General features: G+C 30.9%; 1 protein-coding gene across 1 annotated transcript in view; it reads left to right on the plus strand.

The window, feature by feature from the left end:
- Positions 1-235: 235 nt before the first annotated feature.
- The window catches only part of LOC140446081 (cytochrome P450 6k1-like), a 40,833-nt gene continuing 13,253 nt past the window's right edge, over positions 236-27,815 (plus strand). The window contains exons 1-5 of the mRNA XM_072538605.1: positions 236-393; positions 9,058-9,435; positions 9,548-9,743; positions 10,002-10,289; positions 24,061-24,267. Of these exons, the coding sequence (XP_072394706.1) occupies positions 9,058-9,435; positions 9,548-9,743; positions 10,002-10,289; positions 24,061-24,267 (1,069 nt within the window). The 5' untranslated portion in view covers positions 236-393. The remainder of the gene's footprint in view (positions 394-9,057; positions 9,436-9,547; positions 9,744-10,001; positions 10,290-24,060; positions 24,268-27,815) is intronic.

The raw sequence follows: 27,815 nt of genomic DNA on the forward strand, positions 1-27,815 counted from the left end.
CTAACTAAGATTGTGACAATAACTGTATTAATCTATTATATTTGCTAATTTTATTATAGTAATAATTTAGAGATTTCTTACAAAAATATTTTGCAATGAAAGTTATCGGTTCAAAAATATGAAATGTAAATTTGAAAAAAATTACCTCATAATCATAACAAATATGAAATATATTTTAATATCAAATGATATATAAAAAAAGTCATGTGTAATAAATCTTAACCATGTACAAGGTCAATCAAATTCCATTTTGAAGAGTATGTAATTATCTAGTCAAGTTAGTATACAATCAGATATTTGTTGAACAAGTTGATATTAGTTTTTATTTGCAGTATACAAATTGTTTACATATTTTTGAAAATAACTTGGTGATAACTAATAATAAAATTAAAGGTAAGTCAAAAAATTAATTGATTTTAATATTAGAAAGTAGATTATTAACTTAACGCAAGAATTACTTATTTCTACGGATGTAGCTGGTTACGCTTGACTAACTGACTGGTCCTTCAGATTTTGCATTCGTAGATCAACCAGTTACCATATTCAATATATCAGGCCTCAGTAAATATTTTTCATTTTCCTATTGAATTACATATTAATTATTTTTCGTCGAAATAATGTCATACCCCACGATAGTGAAAGTTTTGCAATAAGATATTGAAACGGGAACTAAAAAAAAAACACACACACAAAGGAAGACGATGGATCAAGAAGAATGAATCTGAAAAGCGTGGTGAAACTAAATAGTTAAACAATTATACGCTTTAAGAACAAATTGGTACAATTTTTTGTGCCGTTGAAAAGTAAATGTATTTACCGAAAATTTTATACGAGCTTAAAATCTCATTCTTCTACTAAATATGATGTAAGTGGTAACTGTTCTATAATCGGTCTTGTTATTTATAAATATTGTACGATGGAAGCTAATCCCAATTGTAAAAATGGAGCTAATTTATTTGAAGTTTCGCTCTTCATGATTCCTTTATTGGGAGCTTTCGATCTGGGCTGCAATACAAAAACAAAACAGTATAGACCATTTTACTACTACTAAGGATTTCCACAGTTTTCACTGTCTTCCTTCACTCAACCGGTTTCTCCAATTTTCCCTGTCATTCCAGTCTCCATCTCGCAGGGTTCTTTTCTCCATAGCCTCGTCGATTTCATCTCTGAATGACCTTCGGGGTCTTCCTCTCTTTCTTCTTCCAATCGGGCTCCATTCTGTGATTTTGTTTATCCAGCGTCCTCTGTCCGCTCTTCTGACGTGGCCGTACCAGGATAGTCTCTTCTCCTCTATATAGTCGATTATGTCTGATTGCACTCCCATTCTCCGCTTAATCTCTGCGTTTTCAATTCTGTCTCTTTTTGTAAGTCTACAGCTTCTCCTCAGGAACTCCATTTCTACTGCTCTTATTCTACCTCTATTTCTCTTGTTTATTGTCCAGTTTTCGGACCCATATGTCAGGATACTTCTTGTCAGGGTGTTATATATTCTCTTTTTTGTCTTTATCGTAATGTTCTTATCCCACAACACTGAGTTTAGTTGTCTTATACAGTTTCTTGTTTGTCTCAGTCTGTTGTTTATATCTTCTTCTGTTGTTCCCTGGTTCGATATTATGGTTCCTAAATACTTGAATTTATCTGTTCCATTTATTTGTCTTCCCTCGTCTATCTCTAGGTTTCTCATATCCTTGTTTTCTGTTGTTAGGTATTCGGTTTTCTCTAAGTTTATTTCCATTCCGTTGTTTTTATATTCTTCTTCTAGTTTTCTGAGCATAAAGCTGAGATCTTCTTCATCTTGTGCGATGACTACTTGATCGTCGGCAAAACTTAAGGTGTATAGGTATTCGTCTCTTACTGGTATGCCCATTCCTTCGCACTTTCTCCTCCATGGTTTGAGTGTCTTTTCCAAGAATATTTTAAACAGAGTAGGGGACGTAGCACAGCCTTGTAGAAGTCCTTTTGTCGTCTTAAATGGATTGTAGGCTTTATTTCCACATTTAATAGCTACTTTGTTTTCTTTGTATAGTGCTTTAACTGCTTTTATTAGTGTTTGTCGGATTCCGAGATCATTCATTGCTTCCCATAATTTGACTCTAGGTATTGAGTCATATGCTTTCTTTAGATCAACAAAGGCCAGATGGACCGGTCTACCTTTTGCCATTTTCTTCTCTATCAGTTGTTCTAATGTGTACGTATGATCTAGGCATGATTTTCCTACTGTGAACCCTGCTTGGTCTTCTCCAATTTTTCCTATTATTTCAGTTTCTAGTTTTTCTTTAATAATTTTCCCGTAAAGTCTACCTACCGACGATATTATACTAATTCCTCTGTAGTTTTCACATTTTTTCCTGTTTCCTTTCTTATGTATGGATGTGATGTATGCTTGTGTCCATTCCGCAGGTATTTCTTCTCCATTTAGTCCTCTTTCGAACATTCTATGTAGCATGCGGAATAACTTTTCCGTTCCGTTTTTAATTAGTTCGTTTGGTATTCCTCCGGGTCCTTTGGCTTTTTTGTTCTTCAATGTCTTGATTGCTCTCTTAACTTCTGCCAGGCTTATTTCTATCTGGTCGTATGCCCCATTTCCTGCATGTTCTATATTCTCTTCCTGAAATTGGGGACGGTTTTCTGTAAGTAGTTCTACGTAGTATTCTTGCCACTCGTTTTCACTAATTTTGCCGATCTGGGTTTTCTCTGTCTTATTTCGTTGAAGTGCTTTTAATATTCGCCATGATTCTGAATTTCTCGTTCCTCCGATATGTCGTTCTATCTCTGTGCATGCTTGTTCCCATCGTTCGTTCTTTTCATTTGTTACTCTTTTCTTTACCTCTCTGTTTTTCGCTCTATATAGGTCTAAGTCTTCCTGTTTTTTGGTGTTTAGGTATTTTATGTGTAGTTTTTTCTTTTCTTTTATGCATTTCAATGTGTCTTCCCTTAATTTGATATTCTGATGGGTGTTCCTTTGGTCGTCTTCTCCAAGAGCTTCTAAGGTAGCTGAAATCAGGCAGGTTTTTATGTGTTCATGCATTTCATCTAACGTGTCATATCTGAATTCTTCTAGTTTTTGGTCTAGTCTTCTTTTGTATAAATCTTTTATTGATTCTTCCTGCAATAGATGTAATTTGAGCCTCTTTTCGTTTATTGTCGTTCCCGTTGTAACAATCGATGTATGTTTTTGTTTTGTCCAGATATAGGGGAATTCCATCCATGCCACCACAAGTTTGTGATCTGTTCCACACTCTGCCCCTCTTTTCACTCTGATGTCTTTCACTTTGATGGAGCTTTTGTGGTTCATGATAATGTAGTATAGACCATTTTGTGTTTAATTATTATTTTAGTAATTGCAATAACTTACTGTCTATTTTATCCAAGGATCAAATTTATATTGACCATATAGATACAAACCATCACTGAGGCAGGAAAATATCCTCGTGTGATCCTTGTCACCTGTTGTTTGTCGATTAAAAATCCAACTCCCAAGTCTTGTTTGATAATATAACTCACGGTTTTTGGCCCAATATTCATTTCTCGAGCCATGATTTCTTGTTTTCTGGAAGGATCTTTGTTAATTTTTGAGTTAATAGTGTTAATAATGTGTGGAGCAGGGACCACGCAAGGCCTATTGGATCTTTTACGGTCACTTACTCTTCCCATATCCAAAAAAAATTTAACAATACAGTACATAAAAGCAAGCGTAATATTTACCGGTTTTAGTAATTCAAAAATACGAGCTCTTTCTATTCCACAATTATGAAGAGCAATTTTTATTTGGAGTGGCCCACACACACACACGCAGTGATCAACCCTGCCCCTAGGAACATGTGTATACCATTGTAAAGTGGGTTCCACATGTCCGACGATCAAACCGGTCACACTTTGCTATTGAAGTGATACCTATCTGACCCCCAGGCTTTTCTTCCACCCCTTCTCATCGTGTGACTTACGTGAGGAGGCTTATGATCTGAAAGTTACTTAAGGTGCCCTGGGTAATGAGACACCCTCTGTTTTTAATGACTGTGGTTAGACCACCTAACTGTAGGAGTAGCACATATATCGGCTTTTCTCCCTATTTACTTTACTGACTTTATTGAAGTTACTCTAACTTGACATCGGGACTTGGTGTCCCTAACGAAAAAGAAAAAGCATGTGTTCCGAACAGAGAGCCACCAGCCTGGGCTGATGACTCTCTGTCCAAAAATGTGTGTGCTCTTTCACTCAGCCGCCGAATTGGAAAAATGAATTAGTTCTCGTCGCCGGCTGGGTGTTCAAGTGGGGTCCGGCCACCGAGCCCATGTATGCCGCACATGACCTTGATGCTCAGATTTCGCGTTATTGATTACATGCTAAAGATACTTAAAAATAACCAGGAAGCAATGAAAATGAATGTATCCAAAACACAATACTTACGAATAGCGAAAGAAAACGAAAGAAAATTAATGTAAACAAAAAAGAATACATACGAATAGCAGAAGAAAATGAAGATATAGCGTTGCAATTAAGGCGAATAAGGCAATATATAGAATATAAAGATTTAGAATGTATTATGCCTAAAAAAGGTTCATCTAAGTGTAATATCTGAAGCAAATTTCAACAAGCGATTTGTATTAATGGAAATAAACTTTTTATTTATACTTTTTATTTCCATTAATACAAAATTGACTATGTACAGTGCAATTATAGAGCCAGATTAGAATCTTGGGAGATGACGGGAAAATAAAGAAAACAGTAGACTCAATAGAATTGGATTTTTTCTAAAAATTATGTCAAATTAGGTATTTGAGTGTATCAAACTAGAATACATACAGAATAATGAAAATCGGTGTGCACTAATCGGCTACACAGGACAACCAAAAGAATTTGTGAGGTTTCGGTCAAAAGAGCGGCAGTGCGACAAGTAGTCATCTCTATTAATCATATTTCAAAGACGAATTTGAAGGATTAATTATACTTAATTATTTATTTATAAAAATACGTCTAACCGTACCTATTAATTTTTAATAAAATACAGAATGGTTTTTTTAGTAGTCATGGCCAACTAGTATCTGCTTAAAAACAACCTGTATAAGACATATTGACTACAGAATGACAAGGAATAACCATACAGCGTATTGCATTAATATAGAGATTATTTTATTATTTTTCATATATACTTTTTTCTAAAGCAACATATTTGTTGTTGCCCTTTTATATTACAGTCTTTTCTATTTAGTTTGATATTATGGCTGTATAGACCAGAGAACTAGAGATTTTTCCGTGACATTCGTTGATACTGGTATCTAACAACATTTGGTGATAACAAAATCTAATACAGAAGATATGCAAAGTTTAACTTACTTTTTTACTTATAAACAATATATAAACAATTTAAGATTGCTATTTAATTTTAAATACTAAAGGTAAAGACCACTAAATTATATGGAAAAGTGACATAATTTTATTAAAAAAGCATGGAAAATCCTTTACGGTCCAGTAAACTAATGGCGCCATCTAGGAAAGAAATATGAATTTCCATATTTCAATCATATTTTATTTTTGAAACGATACATTTCATTAATAATACTGTAATAATGACATATTAATAGAAATTATAATTAATTTTAATAATATTTTTAAGGTAGAATTTAATACAAAAAATTTAAAGCTTTATGTTGGTTTAAATATAAAATCTTAATGCCATCTAAACAACGAAATCTGAATTAATTATTTTTTTTTTAAATTGCTAAACATATAAACTACATTCATTTTACAGGGTTGTACTGAGGTGTATTATATGATTTTTAAAAAAGTGGCTTTTTCTGCCTTTATATGTTCGTATATTGCTGTAAGAACATGGGATTCCAATTTTCTAGAATGGTTTTTATTTTCTCTCCTTTTATATTTAGGGACGACTCCAGTCATTTTTAGTGAATTTTGTAATATCTCTCTATTTTTTCTTCTTTATTCAATGAATTGACATAAAAGCTTGTCTACAAATATTTATTTCTTTTAAGCTATTGTCAGTGCTAAAACGTACCCTGTAAGAAGATGCAGCACTTCTCTCAAATTTGCTTAGTCTTTATTTTTCCTAAGCCTTCTTCGGTGAATAGGGAGTACTGTAATCAATCCACGTAAGTATGAGTTCGCCTCATTAATAGAAGTCATTGTGTTAAAATTCTTGAGTACAGTTTTTCTTGTCTCTTTAGGCACATTTTAAAAACATTGTATACGACAATTACAGATTGCACCTACCTCATGATTCTGCAGTCTAATTTTTTTCATGACATCTCTTACATTCTGAAAGCTTTTTCTTCTTTTTTGATCCTTTCTGTCTAGGCACTACTTCAGTCTCATTTGCACTACTTTTGTTTCCTATATTCATTGTTATTTACTTTAAATCACTTGAAAAACAATGAAAACGCTGGCTTAAACGACGAACCTAACTCTAATCTGCGTGTATTATATCAACGTCTATCAGCTGTTTATATGGACTTTACCCTTTTAGGACCTCTGATGAGAACTTTCCCCCTATTGGCGGTGTATGCGTAAATTATAATAAGCATTGTACGGGAACTAGAAGCTTTTTAGACGTGTAACAAGCCACTAACCACACCACTTCTATGTTAAAATTGCTACAAGATGGCACCATCAAATCGATTTATGAAAAATTGCGACTTACCCCTTTTGGACTTGTACCATATACCTGTTACCCCTTGTACCTTTTGTATATATATATATATATATATATATATATATATATATATATATATATATATATATATATATATATATATATAAGAAAAAAGAAGTACTTGTGACTCGTTTGGAACAAATATATAACTGTTTTGGATGGGTTGGAGTCAATAAAAGGGCTATTGGTTAACTATTTTTTTTAATCTCGAGCTTTCAATTGTGTTTACAATTATTATCAAGAGCTAAAAAAGACAAAATACTTACAAGGTTGAACTAAAAAGAAAAAACAATTTTTGTTAACTTACCAAATAAAAATTAGTTTAGTAAGTAAAAATTACTGCTAATACATCTTCAAAATATTTAATATAAAAATGTTTTAATCCAATCAATGTTTCTCCGAAAATTTTTATAATTTTGAAAACATTTTTTTTAATACAAAAATAATTGAATTTATAAATAATGTTTCATGAATTTTGTGTTTAGGAAGTGCCAAAACTAAATCATCTACACAGTATCTCTTAATAAAAGGAATGAAAAAAGTGCCATTACTGATACAATCACTGATAACATTATCCATGACATAGCTACTTAGAATGGGTGAAAGACTAGATCCCATAGGACTACCAAAAATTTGTTTATAAAATACACCATTAAATATAAAAATATTAGAATCAAAAACAAAGTTGATAAGTGTTTTGAAATGTAATATTAGTGTGTTGCGAAATCTCATTCCAATGTTTTTCAACACTACTTATGATTAAATCTAAAGGCAAATTAGTAAAAAGAGATGTTACATCAAAACTAACTAAAACATAATTTTGTGGTAATTGGAAATTATTAATGAAAGAACTAAAATCAAATGAATCTTTAATGTAAAAATTGTTGTTTAAATTATAAGCATTAGTTAAGATGTCAGTAAGGAGCTGTGCTATTGGTCCATTAGGAGGGCATAAAGATGAAACAATTGGTCTCATAGATAAAGTTGGTTTATGTATTTTTGGTAGAGCATAAAACCGTGGAGCATTAGAATTATAAATTTTGAGCTCTTTTGCTTTTTTATTATCAATAAATTTCTTTATGTTTAATTTAGATACTAGACAATTTGCTTTTTGTTGCAAAGTACAAACAGGACTCCTTCTAAGTGTAGTGTAATACTTAGTATCATTTAAGAGTTCTCCAGTTTTTTGTAGATAATCCTCTTTGTACATTACAACAGTTACGTTACCTTTATCGCTTTTGACAATGTAAATTTCAGGATGGTTTTTAAGAAAAAGTTTAGTTTGCACATAGTATTTATTTAAAAAATGATCTTTGACTTCTTTATGCAAAAAGTTTGTAATAACGTTTGTACATTTAGATCTAACAACATCCTTTTGACTATCATTAAGTGGTCTGATTATTGATTCAATATCAGAAAGTAAATTAGGAACTCTAATATCAGATTTGGAAGGACATAAAGAAAATTTAGGTCCTAATGCTAAAAATTTTTTAATTTCAAAAGGAAAATGAATAGATGTTAGATTTTTAAACCATTTTTCTTGAAATTTTATCTTATCAAAAGCTTCAATTTTTAATTTATTGAACTTATTAATTTGTATTTTTTTGATTTTATGAAATTCTGTGTTGTATTTAATTCTTTGTCTATGATTAAATTCATTAAATGTGTGGAAATTTAAGATATTGTAAGCCTTGGTACGTAACTCATGTAATTTTCTTTCAAAAAAGTTAATATCAGCAAAAGCGATTTTAATTTCTAAATTAATAATATTTCTTCCAAACCTGTCACATAATTTCCGAGCATCATGGTGAATATTCCCAGTCCGATGATGTAAAAGGGAATTTACATTAACTAGGCCATTTGTAACATGTCCAGGGAAACATCCATTAGATCAACACTTCAACAAAAAGGTCTTTTGATTGTGTAAAGCAGCAAGTTTGATGGTAATTCTAGTCCACTCCTTCAGAATTCTGACTGTAGATTGCCCATAATCGTTTCGGATGTCATCGAAAAAACCCATATTTTTCTACAAGAATAAGAAAAAAGAAGTACTTGTGACTCGTTTGGAACAAATATATAACTATTTTGGATGGGTTGGAGTCAATAAAAGGGCTATTGGTTAACTATTTTTTTAATCTCGAGCTTTCAATTGTGTTTACAATTATTATCAAGAGCTAAAAAAGACAAATTACTTACAAGGTTGAACTAAAAAGAAAAAAACAATTTTTGTTAACTTACCAAATAAAAATTAGTATATATATATATATATATATATATATATATATATATATATATATATATATATATATATATATATATATATATAAATATATATATATATGTATATAAAATGTGTGTTTAATATAACGTAAATATTCTTTCTTTTTCAGATGCTGATTACTTCTTCCCTTTTCTTAGATTTAGTATTGGTTCTTCTAGTAAGCATATTCCTTCTCTTTAGATATACGTCTAAAAAACAGAAATATTTTGAAAAAAAAGGAGTTTATACACCGAAGATTCAACCAATTTTTGGTCATTTTCTAGACATAGTATTATTGAGAACAACCTTAGCAGAATGGCTAAAGTATTATTACGACCGCATAGATAAGCCATTTTTCGGATTATATGTTTTTGATGATCCCTATTTTGTAATTAAGGATGCTGAGATTGTTAAAAGTGTATTGGTTAAGGATTTCAATAATTTTGTCGATCGAAATGTTGCTGCTCCTGATCATGCTCCTCTTATACAGAACATGATGTTTTTACAAGTAAGTTAAATAGAATTTTCTCTAAATTAAAGGAAAATCTTTTTGATGTAGTAAAACTAAAAACCAATGTCAAACTTTGTGTTTCTTAAATCACAAGAGTAATATTTTGCAGAAAAGTCCGGCTTGGAAAAATGACAGATCCAAATTGACGGTTGCGTTTACTTCCGGTAAACTAAAGGGAATGTTTCCATTACTCAAAAAATCTGTGCGTGACATGACCAGCTTTTTACAGAAAAACAGAAAAGTTATGGAAGCAAAAGATTTTGCTGCGAGATTTAGTACTGACATCATATCTCAATGTGCTTTTGGTAAGTTGTAAAGTAGATGTAAAACTAAGTATCAGAAAGTTATTTGGCTTCTGGTCTCGTAATCTGGAGGTCATTGTTATTATTTTTACATACAAAATGTACACTAGTCATCATTCTAACACGTAATATGCGCTTATTATGCACTCGATCGTTCAAAATAGTTCACTCGTTTGATATTTTCTCACTCTTACGTAAGAAGCTGTTTACAATACTCTTTATATAACACAATATTAAATAATTATAATTGATTCATTTTAGGTATTGATTCTCATTGTTTTGACGAGAGACCTTCTTTATTCAGAAATTATGGTAGAAAGTGCTTCGAGTTTTCACTAAGAAATGCTTTTGCCCAAACGATATATTTTTTTAAACCAAGATGGGCTGAACGAATGAAACTAGAATTTATGCCGAAAGACGCAATGACTTATTTTGCTGATGCATTTACCAAAACTATGAAATCTCGTACAAATAACTCTACTTTCAATGATTTAGTTGATATCCTTAACGACTTAAAAGAGAAAAGAGAGTTAAGTCAAGAAGATGACGGTAAGTAGCTAAGATTTATGTAGTAGGTATTAATTATGTAGAAACAATTTTTCCTTTATATATGATGCTTTTTATGTGGAAAAATAAAATTGCAGAGAGATTTTTGGAGATTTAAAATTTTAAAATTTTCAAATATTTCGGATACCTATAGGTATTTTTAAAATATATCGTAATCCAGTAAAATAAGGCAAAAAAGGGGGCAAACCTCGGAATGAAAGATAATAAGCTGAAAATTTGCATACGTCTTTATTTTGATGGTATAAAACTAACCTCAAAAGTCTCATATAATCACGTGTCCGCGACTTAAGATATTAAAGGTCAAAGTTCACGAAAATGAGTTTTCTGCAAATATCTCGTTTCCCTTACACTTTATGACATTTAAGGTAGTAAGAAAAATTGTAGAATGGAAAATTCTCTTCAATTTTTGTCTGAAGTACTTTTATGTACCTTCAACCCTTCTTAAGATAGAGCGCAAAGAGTGGGGGACCGCTTACCTGTGTATATGGTAACGCGAAGTCAGCCAGTAGGATTCAATAAATAATAAGTTATATAGTTAATTATTCACTTAAAATACTATTATTACCATTAAATTGTTATTATTTATTATTTAATAAACTATATTTATAGATATTAATTATAAAATATATATTTTTTATATAATATTTATTTTATTTTTAACAAACATACAATATTAAATAAAATACTTATCGTCCATATTACTACGAATATTATATCTCGAAATACAAATCTCTTGTACGGCGGTTGCTGTTTCTGCGAAGCTGTAGCAGATGCTCCTTTGTTATATATGACCTAACAAGAAATTTTTTTTTAAAAAAATTGGTAAGGGTAATGCGGAGACAAAATTATATTCATCGAAAAGTTTTGATAAATACCCTCATTCTAAGAAACACATCTTATTTTTACACGCGTTTAGTGGATGTGATATGACTTCTGCGATTTATAGGAAAGGTAAAATATCGTTTATTAAAATGTTCGAAAAAAATCACCATTTACATCAGTCACCTCAACTATTTCAACAAAAAAACTGCTCTGTACAAGAATCCTTTGAAAATGGAGTACGTATTTTCTTAGCAGCGTATAATGCTCCAACATCAGAAGACGATATAGACTCTTTTCGAAACACCCAGTTCATCAAATCAACAAGACTCAACAAACCAGTGCAGTTATCAAGTCTTCCACCTTCAAGTGCAGCAGCTCGTCAGCATATCATTCGTGTCTATTATCAGACCCAAATTTGGTTGGGAAATGATTTAGAACCCCAAGAATTCGGCTGGGTAATGCAAAATGAATTTCTGGAACCAATAACAACATTATTACCGCCAGCACCAGAAGAACTGCTGAATACAATATTTTGCAATTGCAAGAAAGGTTGTGGTTCTAATTGCGGATGCAGGAAATCAGGATTGCAATGTACTTTAATTTGTTGGCAGTGTAATGGACAATCATGTCTAAACGCTTCATCAACTTTAGATGATTTCAATGAAGAAAGTGAATATGCACCTGATATTCTTGAATATTTTTATTCTGATACTTTAATAAACGAGAATGATGATGATGAATCCGATATTGAGCAGTCAGAGGAAGAAGAAGAAGAAGAAGAAGAAGAAGAAAAAGACGATGAAGAAGAAAATTAATACAAAAATATTAACCATACATAATAAAAGAATATATATTATATTTGTAACTTTAATAAATCGATTTGTTGGAAATAAATATATAATTTAAAAAAATAATAAATATGATTGTTTCAGTATTTAATTAAATATAAAAATGATTATTGTTGAATTCTGCACTTGATCTTAATTTATCGTATATACAGCTGTTAAAAATATCATTAAAGTTCATTTGAAATATTTCATTTAATATTGTATGTTTGTTAAAAATAAAATAAATATTATATAAAAAATATATATTTTATAATTAATATCTATAAATATAGTTTATTAAATAATAAATAATAAAAATTTAATGATAATAATAGTATTTTAAGTGAATAATTAACTATATAACTTATTATTTATTGAATCCTACTGGCTGACTTCGCGTTACCGTATACACAGGTAAGCGGTCCCCCACTCTTTGCGCTCTATCTTAAGAAGGGCTGAAGGTACATAAAAGTACTTGAGACAAAAATTGAAGAGAATTTTCCATTCTACAATTTTTCTTACCACCTTAAATGTCATAAAGTGTAAGGGAAACGAGATATTTGCAGAAAACTCATTTTCGTGACTTTTGACCTTAAATATCTTAAGTCGCGGACACGTGATTATATAAGACTTTTGAGGTTAGTTTTATACCATCAAAATAAAGACGTATGCAAATTTTCAGCTTATTATCTTTCATTCCGAGGTTGCATCCTTATTTTACCGGACTATCGGGTATTATGGATATTAGCAATTTAATAATTTTAGCGTGGCCATATTTAATATTCAAAATTTTAAAGATTGCTGATATTTACCCCATGTTCTAATAGGCATTTTTATCCGGAAAATCCTGTTAATTAAAATTTAAACAGTTAGTCGCAAAACAGTGTACATAACTTTTTAACTAAATAGTGCCCCCACCATGGTGGGACCCAGAATGCGATCTGATAATCAATGACAGATAAGAAGCATTAGCAATTATAAACATTCACCAAGCCTTGATAGTAATCTAAAATGTCAGAAAATTGCTGCTCATACTAAAAGGCAGCTGAAACAAAAAGCCAAATCTAGTTGGATCAAATGGTGTTATAATTTTAGCAAAAATACCTCCACTAAAGAAATATGTCCACAAGCCCAAAAAATTAACCTAAAAGCACATAATAATATAACAACCTTCAATGATAACATATTATATGACTTCTTTAATAAAGTTTTTGGTCCATGGGTTCAATATTTTTCTACAAAATCTAAACAAACTCATCAGTAGACTTCGGCAAATATGCAAATAAAAATGTAGAAAATATGCGCATAAATATGCACGTGTTTACCCGAAAATATGCAAATATTTTACAAAATATGCATACAAATAAATAAAAAAATCGTAAAATAGTAACAATTTTATTAAAAAAAAAAGTGTACATAACTAAATATATCCTACTATTCATTAAGATTTACATGTATTTTAAGTAACTACATCATTTTTAAGTATGAATAAACTTATTTAGAATTATGGTAACAATAAATGACCAAGTGGTGTTCAAAATTTTCTAACAAAAACTTGTGGCTTCTGTCTGAGTACATATATTTATATATGGAAAAACTTCGTTCAACATCAACTGATGTAACGGGAGCATTTTTCAAACTAACCAAAACATTTGGTTCTAAATTAATTGTTTTCGAAATATTTCCAGCTAGAACACTGACTACTTCAGAAAGAATATGGTAACCTTTATTTTTTTCCATAGTAGCTTCAAATTTTTTTAAAATATCTTTTCCAATATTACCTCTAACGTTCCGACAACATGACGCAAATTCTTTTATTAATGCTGTACTTTCGAACAATGACAGTTTTGGTGATTCTGAGTAATTGTTTTTTGAACAAAACTAAAATTTGATTTTATAAATGAAAGTTCTTGTTGAAGCAAGTTTCTCTGAAAAGTTTGTTTAGAATCCAAAAGAAATTGGGAACTTTCATCTGTTAAAGTATCAATTATGTTCTTTATTTTAACAAAATGATCTGCATAAAAATTAGCTGCTTCTAACCATGTTCCCCATCGCGTTAAAATAGGTTGTGGTGGAAGAGGAATGTTAGGTAGCATTTCTTTATAAAGTTGAATTCTTATAGGAGATTTAAGAAATACTTTTTTGACACTGGATATCATGGTATTTACAAGAGGAAACTTTTTTCGTATTTCCTCTGCAACTCTGTTTAATCCATGCGTTACACAAGTAACATGTATTAAATCTGGGAAAAATATTTTTAAATTTTGTCCTGCTTTCACCATATAAGGAGCAGCATCCGATAAAATAAGCAGAAATTTATTAGAAGGAATAGTTGTCGGAAGAAAAAAAGTTGCTAATGTTTCTTGTATAAAACGCGAAATTGTTAAAGCATTTGTTTTCTCAAGTTGCTGGCATGAAATAAGATGAGATTTTGGTAAGGTATCTTCTTTAAGATCACCAATCAATAAATGAGCAATATACTTTCCTGAGGAATCAGTGGTTTCGTCTACAGATATGTAAAAATAATTATCTGCAATTTCTTCCTTAATATTAATTAACACCGACGAGTATAGCCCGTTCACATTATTTCTTCTTAGAGACCGATCACTTGGAACATTAAGTTTGCAATATTTTTTTAGAAAAGAACTAAAATTTACATTTGCTAATTTTGAAAGCGGTATGTTTGCAGACACTAATGCGCAACACAAGTCTTCATTAAAAGTTTCTTGCTCATCTAATTTTTTTGAAGTAGATTGGAAACATTTAGCCATTGAAGTTTGATGTTTTCCTCCTATTTTTCCTTTTTTTGCAATGTGTGAAGCAGTTCTCACATGTTGGTGTATCTGAAATTTCTTCTCACATGCTATCTATAAATAAAAATAAAAACCTTTATTTTAACCCAACCTTTAAAATATAAAAATATACAAGGTGTTTTTGGTTAATCAAATAACTGGTTTGGAAAAAAAATCACTCGCTAAGTGTTTTAAATGCAGTATTAATCCACAAATTAGTTTTTGTTACTAACCATTAGTACATCATATAACTTATTTTAAAATTCAACAAAAGTTTTTTTTTTGTTAATTCAATTACAATAAAAAAGTAAAGGTGAAAAATTTTTCTAAATACACACCATTGTATTGTACCATGGACAATTTCTTTTCACTAAAGGAAGCTATTTTTCATTTAAAAACAACCTACGAGTACTAAATTTCAAGTAAATACGTTTATTGGTTTTAAAGTTATTGTTATTATTAACTAAAAGAATTTAATTTTTTTTTAATTTTAACACCCTGTATCTCGAAAAGTAAATAAGTTTGACCCCTCATTAACTATATCGTTTTTTCAATTTTTCGAGAAGTATCTACAGTCAAACGTTGTAAGTGTCATTTGAAAACACCCTGTATGTATGAAATATTAGATATTTAATAGAAAATATTAGATACTTACAATTTTGCCACAGACTGAACAGTAGATTTTTCCCATATCCATAGACAGCTCTTTATAAGGTTTAATCCAAGTTGAAGCACTGGTTGTTTTAGGCATTATAAAATCACAATCTTCCTTTTTGTTACGCACAACGAGTGTTTACGCTTTGAATATCAAAACAAAAATGATTTACAAATCTGAGCATCAAATTAGAAATGTTTAGGTACCTAATTCAATAAACTGGGAGATTTTGGAAAATCCCTAAATTAGGAACAAAACTATTAGCCGTTTACCTGCTGTTAAGATACAATAAATTGTAGATAGATTTGGGGATTAGATCATAAAATGCAAATGAGCGAACCCTTAGCGATTATCCAATAACTGAATGCCTCAGTGACTGAGACTTTCTAAGAATGTTGAGGGCTACTTAAATTGATCTTCTTTGAAATTGTAAATGTTTTGTACCTGTAGAGATTACGTACTTAGATCATTTCTTGATTAAAATGACTACAAAATTTTATACAAGAATTGAAATAAATTGGTATGTTTAAAAATTTTCAAATACAGTATAAAAATCTGAACTTGTATGCACTTTATGCAAACTTTTATACAAATATGCCAAAATATGAAATATTTGCATAAAATATGCACAATATGCAAAATATGCAATATGCATATTTGCCGAAGTCTACTCATCAGCCAAATAATCACTTGTCATTAAAACCTTTTTCTAAAACTGAATTGGACTTTGTTCTTAAAAACCACATTAATACTTCGTGATCGATTCTGGAATCGATCACGTCAAATACTCAATGTCACCCAACCTACCAGATATCACTAAAAATCTTCTTTTTAACGTCTTCAATGATATCATCGAAAATAACATAGTTATCGACTACTTCAAAATAATCTTAGAAATACCAAGAAAGGCTTATAAAATTTAGATTAGATTGGTGGTTAGTGAAAGGGAATTTAGTCTTAGAAAACTCGTTTGGCTACAAAAAAAAATGTTTGAACTCTAGCTAGACGTTATAACAACACTTGTTGCAGAATTACCGTAGATTGCAGAATAACCTAACTAGGAATACCTATTTAGCAGCAATATTCTTGGATATTGAAGGAGCATATAGATTGGTTTGTTTGTTAACGTTAAAATACAAAATAGTAAAATTCTTTTAAATGCCAAAATCAAATTGATTTCGTTTACACAACATATTATCGGTATCTGTACAGACAAGATAATAATAACTTATTTAAGCTAATAAGCTAGGTCCAAAGCTAATAGGATCTTGACATAACTATGACGGTATATCACAAGGCTCAGTATTATCGCCAATCTTATTCAATCTGTACACTTCTAACATACATAATACGCAAATAAACAACATCATATTTAAACGCATACAATATGCAGATGGATATTGTATCTATACGGAAAGCAAGAAATATGAAAAGTAAAGTATTTATAGTTCTCTCTGTCCATGGTTCTTACACTCCAGTCACTGTGGAGGAAAAGAGGTCAATACCTCTAAATTTTTTATAACTGAATCGATTTTGCTAATAATTTGGAATTAGGCTTATCTTACCTCCCTCTTCAAAAGTTATATATGCGATAGGTGAGCTTTTTATTTTTAAAGCGTGAAATCACCCCTTATTGAAAATAATGAAAAAAATTTATATTAAAGCATTTTATGGATTTAAATCGTGTTAAATTAGGTAACTGAAATATTGTCAATTATATTAATGGATATTGTGTACATTCTCAACCCTTAAATAATCTTAAAAACCACCCCTTCTAATAAAAATAATTGTAAAAAATCGTTTAACAGGTTCAAACGCTTTTGTAGTGCATTTATATCATCTACAATGTAATTCTCTGCTTATATAAAATAATTTTGGTTGATTGCAATACTTCAACCCTTAAAAACTACCCCCTATGTCAAAATATATAAAAAAATCTTTTTAAACAACTTCAAAAGTTTTTAATGTACATTTATATTCAAAAATTCCTTTCTTATCAATAAAATATTTTTTGATTGGTTGCTCATTTTCAACCCTTAAAAACCATCTCTATGCTCACGAAACAAATTCCCCTTTGGTAAATGTCTAAATAAAAAAATTAAGTATACTCATGATGTTTTTATTGTAAAAAATTATGCATGAAAATACTTTACATTAGAAAGTATACGAAAAATATATTTACAAAAATAAAAATTATTTATAATATATCAAATTATTCATTGTCTGAAGCGTCATTCTCGTCGTATTCTAACTCCACCTCTTCGTCTATTGCAGGACAGTTTTGACAATTGTCGCCAGAGCATGTTCCACACGTAGCATTGCAAAATAGACCTAGTCTACGACAGCCACACGCTGAGCCGCAACCCTTTTTGCAATTGCAAAAAATCAGTTTCAATAGTTCTTCTGGTGCAGGTGAACTTTTCATTTTTATTGGTTGTAAAATATCATCACTATTGAACCATGCCCAATCCGTTATATCAATCTCTTTGTTTCCAAGCCATATCTGAGTTTGTAAATAAACTCTTTTGATATGCTCATTCAGGGCACTTACAGTTGGTACAAGAGATGATAATTTAACTGCACTATTTTTAGTTGGCTATATCTCTATTATTTTTTGAGCTACAACAAAAATAAAAAAATCATAATGTTTGTTAAGAAAAAAACTACATTTCGGTATATAACCATTTTTCACGTATCTCTTATAGTTTTAGATTTATTTTGAAAAAATGTAAATTTTTAGATAATTAAAAAAAAAAGATTTTTTAATTTAAACATGATTTTTTTAAAAAATACGCATTTTAAACAGACTTAACTTACAAAACTTATAAATAACACTAAAATAAAATGAATTGTAGAAGATATACGTTTAATTTCAATTCTGATCGAAATAGTGTTACTTATACTGCTCGTTTTTTTTAAACGCTAGAGTAATTTAAATTCTTTCCTTCGTATTTCGCTTTGTTTTAATCGAAATGGCTTTTAACATAGCTCATTTTAAAGGTTTTTTCTAGCTCTTTAAAAAGTGTCGTATGAGTTTTTATCAAAAAAGATGTCTATTTTCCGATATTTGATGTTAAATGCATCGAGTATAGTATCCCAAAAACAAAAAGTCATCTTCAAACAATTATAAATCGGTTATTATTGTACTTATAAAACTAAGTAAAAAAACAATCTCTTTGTTTTTTTATAAGCTTTATTTTTGCTCATTATAGATTTTTCAATAAAACGCTTTGTTTTTGAGTTATTCGTACAAAATAATTGGAAAACATGTTCTTTTTTGCGAAAAGTTTACTTTTTCAAGTGCGTATAACTCAAAAAGTATTAATTTAGCGAAAAAAATTTATATGACATTTTTTGTTTAAAATTTGATTCTATATTAATTCCAGGGGTTATTTTAAGTGTAAAAAGTTCAACCTCCTAGATGGGGTGCCAACCACCCCAGGGGTAGAAGCACACATCGGCACCATATAACTTATGTTTTTTGAGTAATTTACTACTCACTGTAAAAATTTCAGATAAATCGGTGCAGTTATAAAAAATTTAAAGGGAAAATGCCACAGTAACTGGACTATTAGAGAACATCTTAAATTAATTAATTGCTAAATCAACAGTATTTGTCCTTAACCTTCGTATAAACCAAAATATATTTAAATAATTAATTGGTTGCTCGTGTGAATCCATTGCAATTTATTTATAATATAGGTAATATAGTAGAGAAATATTAATGGGTACTTTATACTAATATTTTTTATGGTATACTTGCTGCTGCACAGTATCACAGTGAGATACCTACTTAATTCATTTATAAATTAACTTAATGACGAGAAATTGCAAAATATGTATTATCAATTTAATTACAAACAATCAGGGAAACGAATAAGTAACCTTGAGTTTTTTTTGATGACAAAATAATAAACACGAACACTTTAATTCAATCACCAATTATATATTTAATTTAGATTTAAGCATATCTAATGTTTTTGTATGGCTCTATAAAAAACTTTATTAGTATTCACCATCAACACATAACCCAGAAGAACTCATATATACAGGGTGTTTCAAAAAGGTATGTCATAAATTAAATCACGCATTACGGGGACAAAAATAAATTGATTGAATCCAACTTACCTTAGTACAAAAGTGTACACAAAAAAAGTTGAATTTACAAAATAAAAATTGTTTTTTTGCGTGCAGCCTAAATCCCCCCAAACTTTTGAGTACGTTCCAATCAAATGAATTTTGTGGCATCATTAGTTTAACATATTATTTTTAAAACTTTTTTTCCTGTTATCACTTTTTCGAAGAACTAATTTTTTCCTAGTTGACTTTAAAATTACAATAATTAGTTTCTACGGATACAATAATTACAAACAGTTCCATCAATAATAGTCAATAATTTGAAGCTATCATTTATTGTGTGAATAAGATTAATATTAAAAATTTTGATATTACAATGGCCTACACATTTCAGGAAATGGCAGATATGCATTTAACTTTGGGTAAGTTGGATCAAATTAAATTATTATTTCAATAAACTATCGGGAATATCGTACGTGAATGTCAAAAAAATAGTGCAACAGCCGCAAGGCATTATGCAGTAAGATACCCCAATCGAAATACACCCGATAGACGATTATTTCTAACCATTGATCGTCGTTTACGGGAAACGGGTACATTCCAACCGCAAGTTGCTGGAAATCAAAGAAGTCCCTGGAACAAGTACAAGGGTAATAGCTGCTTAACTAAATGTTCGTCACGTAAGGGTTTGGACGCGTTTGAAGGATCAGCTACTTAAACCCTATCACTTAACAACGGTTAAAGAGTTATTGGTTGAAGATTATCCTAAAAGATTGGATTTGCGATTGGTTGTTAATGGAAAATATTTAGTTTACCGACGAGGCTACCTTCAGTAGAAATGGAATAATAAACCATCATAACGAGCACATTTGGACCGACGAAAATCCTCACGCCATAAAAACGATTCATCACCAAAGGACTTTGAAAGTTAATGTTTGGACAAGAATTCTGGATAACAATCTAATAGGCCCAGTATTTCTTCCCAACAATTTAAATGGTTATAATTATTTGCAGTTCTTGGCAAACGATTTACAAGAGTATTTGGAATAAGTGAATATTGCAATAAGGCAAAATATGTGGGTTCTACAAGATGGCGCTCCACCGCATTACAGTAATGAAGTCCTGGAATACCTTTGCAGGCAGTGTCCTGGTCGGTGTATTGGAAGAGGTCGTGACGCACCTATTTCTTGGCCACCCAGAAGTCCAGGTCTTAACCACATGGACTTTTGCTTTTGGGGGTTTATGAAAGAGAAAGTGTATTTTGTAACAATAGAGGATGAATATCAATTAAGAGTTAGAATAATTGAAGCTGCAAATTAATTTCGTCAGAAAAATATGATTTTTCACCGCATTCGGTTTTCCTAATTAAAACGATACCGAATGTGTATTGAAGAAAATGGGGGTAATTTTGAACATTTATTGTAATATTATATTTATAGAGGTTATAGACATTTTTTGTACTTGTTAATTCATGTAAGGCATTTATTTAGTTGCACGTAATTTTTTAAAGGTTAATGAAAAGTGCCGAACTCAATAAAAACTGTTTTTTAAAAAAAGTGATAGGAGGCAAAATTTTTTTAAAAATAAAGTGTTTTTTAAAAAAAGGATTGTTGTGAATTGTGGATTGCAGCATCAATGCTAAAAAGAATTTAAATTTTTAAGCTTTGCATTTTTCAACACCAGAAATTTTCTCAGGGCTCACTTAAGAATTCTAAAAATTTTCGATGTTGTTTCTTCAATTTTAGTTTGCTCTCAAAGCCCTGTATTTTAGCCTAAAAATTGTAAATAACTTTTCCTTGAAGTTCTGCATTTAAGATCATTGATGTGCGGAATCTCATTGAATTGGGTTAAATTATTAAACTCATTTGATTTTTTTAATTTTTGCATGATACAGTACACTACTATCAAGCATTCGACTGGTATTAGCTAAACTAAAAAATTCCAGGACTGGCTTTGGAAAAATTAATTTGGAGATTCGTATTAAATATTACACCCTGTATATATATTTTTTAAAATGCAATAAGTGATTTTCAAACTACATAAATAGCCAATGAAAACGACATATGCGACAATGTTGTCGCACTTTTATTAAATTTTTAGTGAACGATCAAATCTAACCAAAAATAGAACAACCATAATGAAGTATCAAATTATAAGGTAATTAATTTAAACAAATGTTATAAATTTCAAACATTTTAATTGAAATGATAAACTGAGTCACTGCACAACAAAAAACAGTAACTACTAACAATAACGAAGAACAATTTAAAAAAAACTAAAAATATGTACGTAGTTATGATAAACCCATAAATTAGAACTGGAAAAGATACAATAATGGTAACAAAATAAAAATAATTCAAAATAGATTTTCGAAATGGAACCCTGCAGCCTGTACACATTTTTGTTACCGAATTGTTAATTGACGTATTGAATTACGGATACTCTGGGGATCGTTTCTAATAGTATTACAACAATGTATAATTCTATCAATTAATTGTTGTCGGGTATTAATATTCACTGCGTAAACTAGTTGCTTCAATCGTCCCCAAATATGGTAATCAACGGGATTGAAATCAGGGGATCTTGAAGGCCACGAAATAGGACCTGCACGTCCTATCCACCTGTTACCACAAACATTATTGAGATGTTGTTTCACTGCCAGTAAAAAGTGTGGGGGTGCCCCATCATGCTGAAAATACATCCCTCGGATAGCAACGTTCGCGTTGGCAAGCAAATTCGGCAAAATATTTTGTAGAAAGTTCAAATAGACCTGCCCTGTTAAAGGACCATCAAAAAAGTGAGGACCTACTAATTGGTTATTTATGACACCAATCCACACGTTAACCGAAAACCTTAACTGAGAACTTAACTTTTCTCGAATAGCATGGGGATTTTCTTCTGCCCACACATGTGAATTTCGTGAATTATTTATCCCGTCTCTGGTAAATTGGGCTTCATCTGTAAATAGTGTCCTGTATAGCGTTGGTCGATTATTGTTAATCCATTTACAAAATTCCAACCTATCGATCTTATCTCCAGCATGTAGTCGCTGAACCATTTGAATGTGATATGGGTATAGATTATTTTTTTGTAAGACTCTACTTACTTTTGATTGAGTAACATTGAGTTCTCGACTTACTTGTCTAGTGCTTATTGTAGGGTTCATAGTAACGGCGTTCATAATGTCATCTTCCTGCGCTTCATCTACATGTCGCTTTGTTGTTCCACTAGGAAAAGTGCCATTTTCTCGCAAATAATTAAAAACTGACCCAAATGTTGGATGACTGGGAGTTCGACGATTAGGAAATCTCCTGCGATATTCTCTACTAGCAGGCCTACCATTCCCATTACAGAATCCATAAACAAATATTATGTCTGCATATTCTGTGGTCGAAAACTGATGTGGCATTTTGAACGAAAGTAACAAAAGCTCTACCAAAACTAACACAATGTACTTAACGTAGATATGACAGAAGAAATATGTATTCTTGTACACATAAATAACAATTGATAATGACAATAATGACAATGGGTATAAAATATCAAGAAACGTCAAACGGTCAACGCCAACCTTCATTTTAAACTTTTTTAGATTTATTTTTATTTAGTACAGTTGATGCAATGTATTATTATTTGACATAAAATTTTAATCATTTACAATCAACAAAAACTAACACATACAAGAGGTTTGACTTTTTAATTAATTTAATTTATTATTTATCGAAAATAATGCCCCAATACGATCTATGAGTAAAAATTTAAAATTGAAAAACAATTGATTCTATCTTAGAGATAATACAAAGTGACAGTTAAGATGTTAATTTTCTACGTATTAGATTATGTTGTAGGAACTCATTTTAATTAAAATGTTTGAAATTTATAACATTTGTTTAAATTAATACCTTATAATTTGATACTTCATTATGGTTGTTCTATTTTTGGTAAGATTTGATCGTTCACTAAAAATTTAATAAAAGTGCGACAACATTGTCGCATATGTCGTTTTCATTGGCTATTTATATAGTTTGAAAATCACTTATTGCATTTTAAAAAAAAATTATACAAGGTGTAATATTTAATACGATTCCCTAAATTAATTTTTCCAAAGCCAGTCCTGGAATTTTTTAGTTTAGCTAATACCAGTCGAATGCTTGATAGTAGTGAACTGTATCATGCAAAAATTAAATAAATCAAATGAGCCGTATAAACACTACAGTAAAATGAAATAAATCGTCAATTACACAAATCACCCTGTTAATTAATAAAGAAGAGGAGTTGACATTTTTTAGTGGCCACATGATATGCTCCCTGAGGGACTTTACATATGGTAGAAGTATGTAAAGTTCCTCATGACTCACCCTGTATATATTATATAATATTGATTTTGAATGCCTTATATGGAAATTACCAACTGTCCGAAAGTTCATCCAATGCTCCAATCTAAGACTTGCTTTTTTTACGTTTTTTATGGCTCGTTATTATACATTAGAAAATAAATGTATTACTTTGTTTAGAAATATATATTTTAGTTATAGTTATAATAACAATACAAACATATTTAAAACATACATTAATTTTAGATAAGTGTTCTGGTATATCCATACAATTTTTCATTGCTGGATATGAAACAACTAGCAGCGCAATTTCTTTTACTTTGTATGAGTTAGCTAAACAACCAGATATTCAAGAAAAGTTAAGAGAAGAAATAAAGTCAGTTTTAAAAAAACATGGTGATCTTTCTTACGAAGCTGTTCAAGACATGCCGTTTTTGGAGATGTGCCTTCTCGGTAAGAAAAATTGTGTAGTTTATTTTTAAAAAAAATATTTTTTATAATTATTTACTGTAAACAAAAATACAATATGCAATATAAAAAAACATGCTTAAGGTAAAAATTAAACTTTCTGAAGCAACAGAGTTCTTTCACGTCGTTCTTTTGAAACCGTAAGAATAGATTAGAATAAATTAAGCGCAGGAAAATATAACGCAGAAAATATAAATTCAATGGTAATCAATTAACACTATTGATTATTATCATTGAATAAGAAACTAATGTTACGAATCTACTACCCCAAAATTTATTTGCCCCATTAATATTAAGTGCTAGCGCTGTGCAATCATATTTTATCGAACTTTGATAAGGGTAATAAAGTTATCTGTTTGTTTTTTGACTTAGCATGAGCTTTTGAAACTGTAAATCATCCAATACTGCTGGAAAAACTTTATCATAGTGGTGTTAGAGGAACTGCGTTAAAGTGGATCCACACCTTTTTATTAAAAAGGTTTCAAAAAATTAAGGTCAGTGTAAATGGGAATATAATATTTTCTTTAGAAGAAAGTGTCCTCTCTGGAGTTCCATAGGGAAGTATCATTGGCCTTTTTTTATTTTTGATTTTCGTCAATGATTTAAATCAACTGATAAACGATAGCTCTACATGTTTGGTTCGGAATCCATTAGATAATTTTTCTGATGCAAGTGTTCGAGTAGAAAACGTTGAACAGCAATCAGGCTGTTATGTCACTCAATTTTCTGACGATACCACAGTTGCACTAAATTCCAATAATTTTCTTCATGTAGTACAAAAAGCAATCTGTCTTCTAAAAAGTATGACTCATTACTGTTTAAATAATGCCCTAATCTTAAATGGATCAAAGACCAATATGGCAACCTTTTAAGCTTCTACTATGCAGATGAGTCCATTAGTAAAACTTGACAATGTGTCAGTGGTAAATAGCCACTCCACTAAGTTGTTAGGTGTTTACCTGGATTCTAATTTGTCTTGGAGCTCTCACGTTGATTATGTAGTGGGAAGATTGTCTGTGCACTATGTTCTATGGCAACTTAGGAATTTTGTATTCCTAGATACAGTCAATTTTGCAATATTGATTAGTTTGTTGGGGAAATTTCTCGCGAATTAATAAGGTGCTTGTTCTTAAAAAAAATTATTCGTACCATGACGTTTAGAAAGCGCTTGGATTCCTGTAGACCAGTTTTTAAACAATTAAATATTTTAACTGTAATTTCGCTGTATATTTTTAGTTGTGTTGTTTATGTAACGCCACATAGATGCAATTTTATTTGCAGAAATGATGTTTCCTTAATGAGTGGTTACAATTTTCGTTACAGAAATGATTTGGTGACCCCTGTTCGTCACTTGACCGTTGTGGGCAAGAGTACTTACCCAACATGCGTTCGTTTGTATAATAAATTATCTAATTATGTTAAAGAGTCAAATATTTATGTATTTAAGAGGCACAGTTTTATACAACTTTTAAAAACGGTACCGTTGAACGGAACAGTCCAAAAATGTCAATAGATTTATCGCAATCCGAGGAAATGCACAGTTTTATGGATACGTGTATGTTGGTATAGCATTTCTTATAAAAGTATCTTTCTTTTCGATAATTGGCGCTACCATAGACAGCAGATTTAGGTTAGTAGAAGTATCGTAGTTTTATCATCATCCATTCTTTAGGAAATCATGCTAATATTTTGAAAACATTTTAAATTCCTTCAAGAAATTCACACAGAGAATAAACTTCTGCTTTAATCAGCCAGTCTTTACACCAAATGCTACGTTTTTCTTCGCTGTTTTATCTTCTTTAAGGAGAATATTAAACCCACGACAGCTATCACTTCATCGTCAGTCAAAACCGTCGCGAACAACGAAAATGAAATAAAAATTACACATAAAAATTGTTAATTATTAATAAGAAGAGAATTGTACAGTTATAACGGTACCGTTAAATCGTAATGATCTATCGTAGCGTGTATGGTAGTGGAATGAACGACGAACTGTAGAGGAAAGGCTGCAAATATGGGCTGGTCTTGTTATATGGTCTAGGTAGGTTTCACAGCTATTCGTTGCATATCTCTACATTTTGACTATTATTTGGCGAAGTTAAACTATCACCGTAGTAATGGCGCCACAGCGGTAGATATTTCCCAGTTTATAATAATTGTTTCTCAGGCTGCTCAAATAAAGTTAAGGCATAAAACTGTCTTGGGGATGATCTTGAGGACGAGTTAGTTCGTTATATTTTGGAAATGAAAGCAAATTTCATAGATTAACCAGAAAAGATCTTAGGAGGATGGCGTACATCTTAGCTTCCAGGAACAATATCAAACATCTGTTTGGAGGTAATACGGCAGGCAGGTTTTTCCTGCAACGCATATCATAAAGAGCTATCAGCACGACGACCAACGAACTTCATATTCACGAGCAAGAGGCTTTAACAAAGAAAATGTCACATTATTCTTGAATGTTCTGAAAAAAGAATATGACAAACGATTTTACCCACCTAAATGTATCTTCAATATAGACGAGAGAGGTCTTACGGTTATACAAAACAAGATTGCACAGGTAGTAGGCCGAAAAGGGAAACGACAAATTGCATCATTAACTTCTGCTGAAAGGGGCTCTCTGATAACCGCCGTGATATCGATGAGCAGGGCTGGCCAATTCATCCCACCAATGATGATATTTCCACGTAAAAATATTAATCAGCAATGGATAAAAGGAGCTTCAACATTTCATTGACACAGTGAAACCCACAGAAACATTACCAGTCCTGCTTATTATGGATGGTCATTACAGCCATACACGTAGCCATAGATTTAGCTAGAGATAATCATGTCACATAGTAAAGCTTTCGATTTGGTCAACTGGAGTAAAATGTGGCAGGTTTTGTCTAAAATGGGAGTCCCCAATCATCTGATACTGCTAATTAAAAGCCTGTACAATAACAATTATGCCAGAGTTAGAATAAATGGGGAACTAACCGATAGTTTCAGGGTCACAAAGGGCGTGAGACAAGGCTGCATACTAAGCCCAACTCTATTTAACATGTATGGTGAATGGATAATGCGCAAAGCTACTGAGGACTGGAACGGTAGCATCACCATTGGCGGGAAGAAGATTTGCAACTTGAGATATGCAGCTGATACTACTATCCTCGCTAGTTCTGAAGCTGAATTGATTCACCTGCTACAACGGATAGAAGACGTGAGCTTAACGATGGGCCTTAAAATAAAAAGAGATAAAACGAGAATCACGATAATTGACAGAGCTAACAACAATCAAAATCATCTGGTCATGATAAACAATATCGCTGTTATAGATAAATTTGTGTATCTGGGCTCATTAATAACCAACAAAGGAGGCTGTACTAAAGAAATAAAGCGGCGGTCAGCAATCGCAAAAAGCGCTATGGCAAAATTAACAAAAATTTGGAAAAACCATGAAATAACTACCGATACAAAAATGAGACTAGTAAGAAGTCTAGTTTTTCCAGTTTTTACTTATGCATCGGAATGCTGGACCCTTACTGAGAAAG

Source organism: Diabrotica undecimpunctata, chromosome 7 (assembly GCF_040954645.1).
Source record: "Diabrotica undecimpunctata isolate CICGRU chromosome 7, icDiaUnde3, whole genome shotgun sequence".
Classification (NCBI taxonomy): Eukaryota; Metazoa; Arthropoda; class Insecta; order Coleoptera; family Chrysomelidae; genus Diabrotica; species Diabrotica undecimpunctata.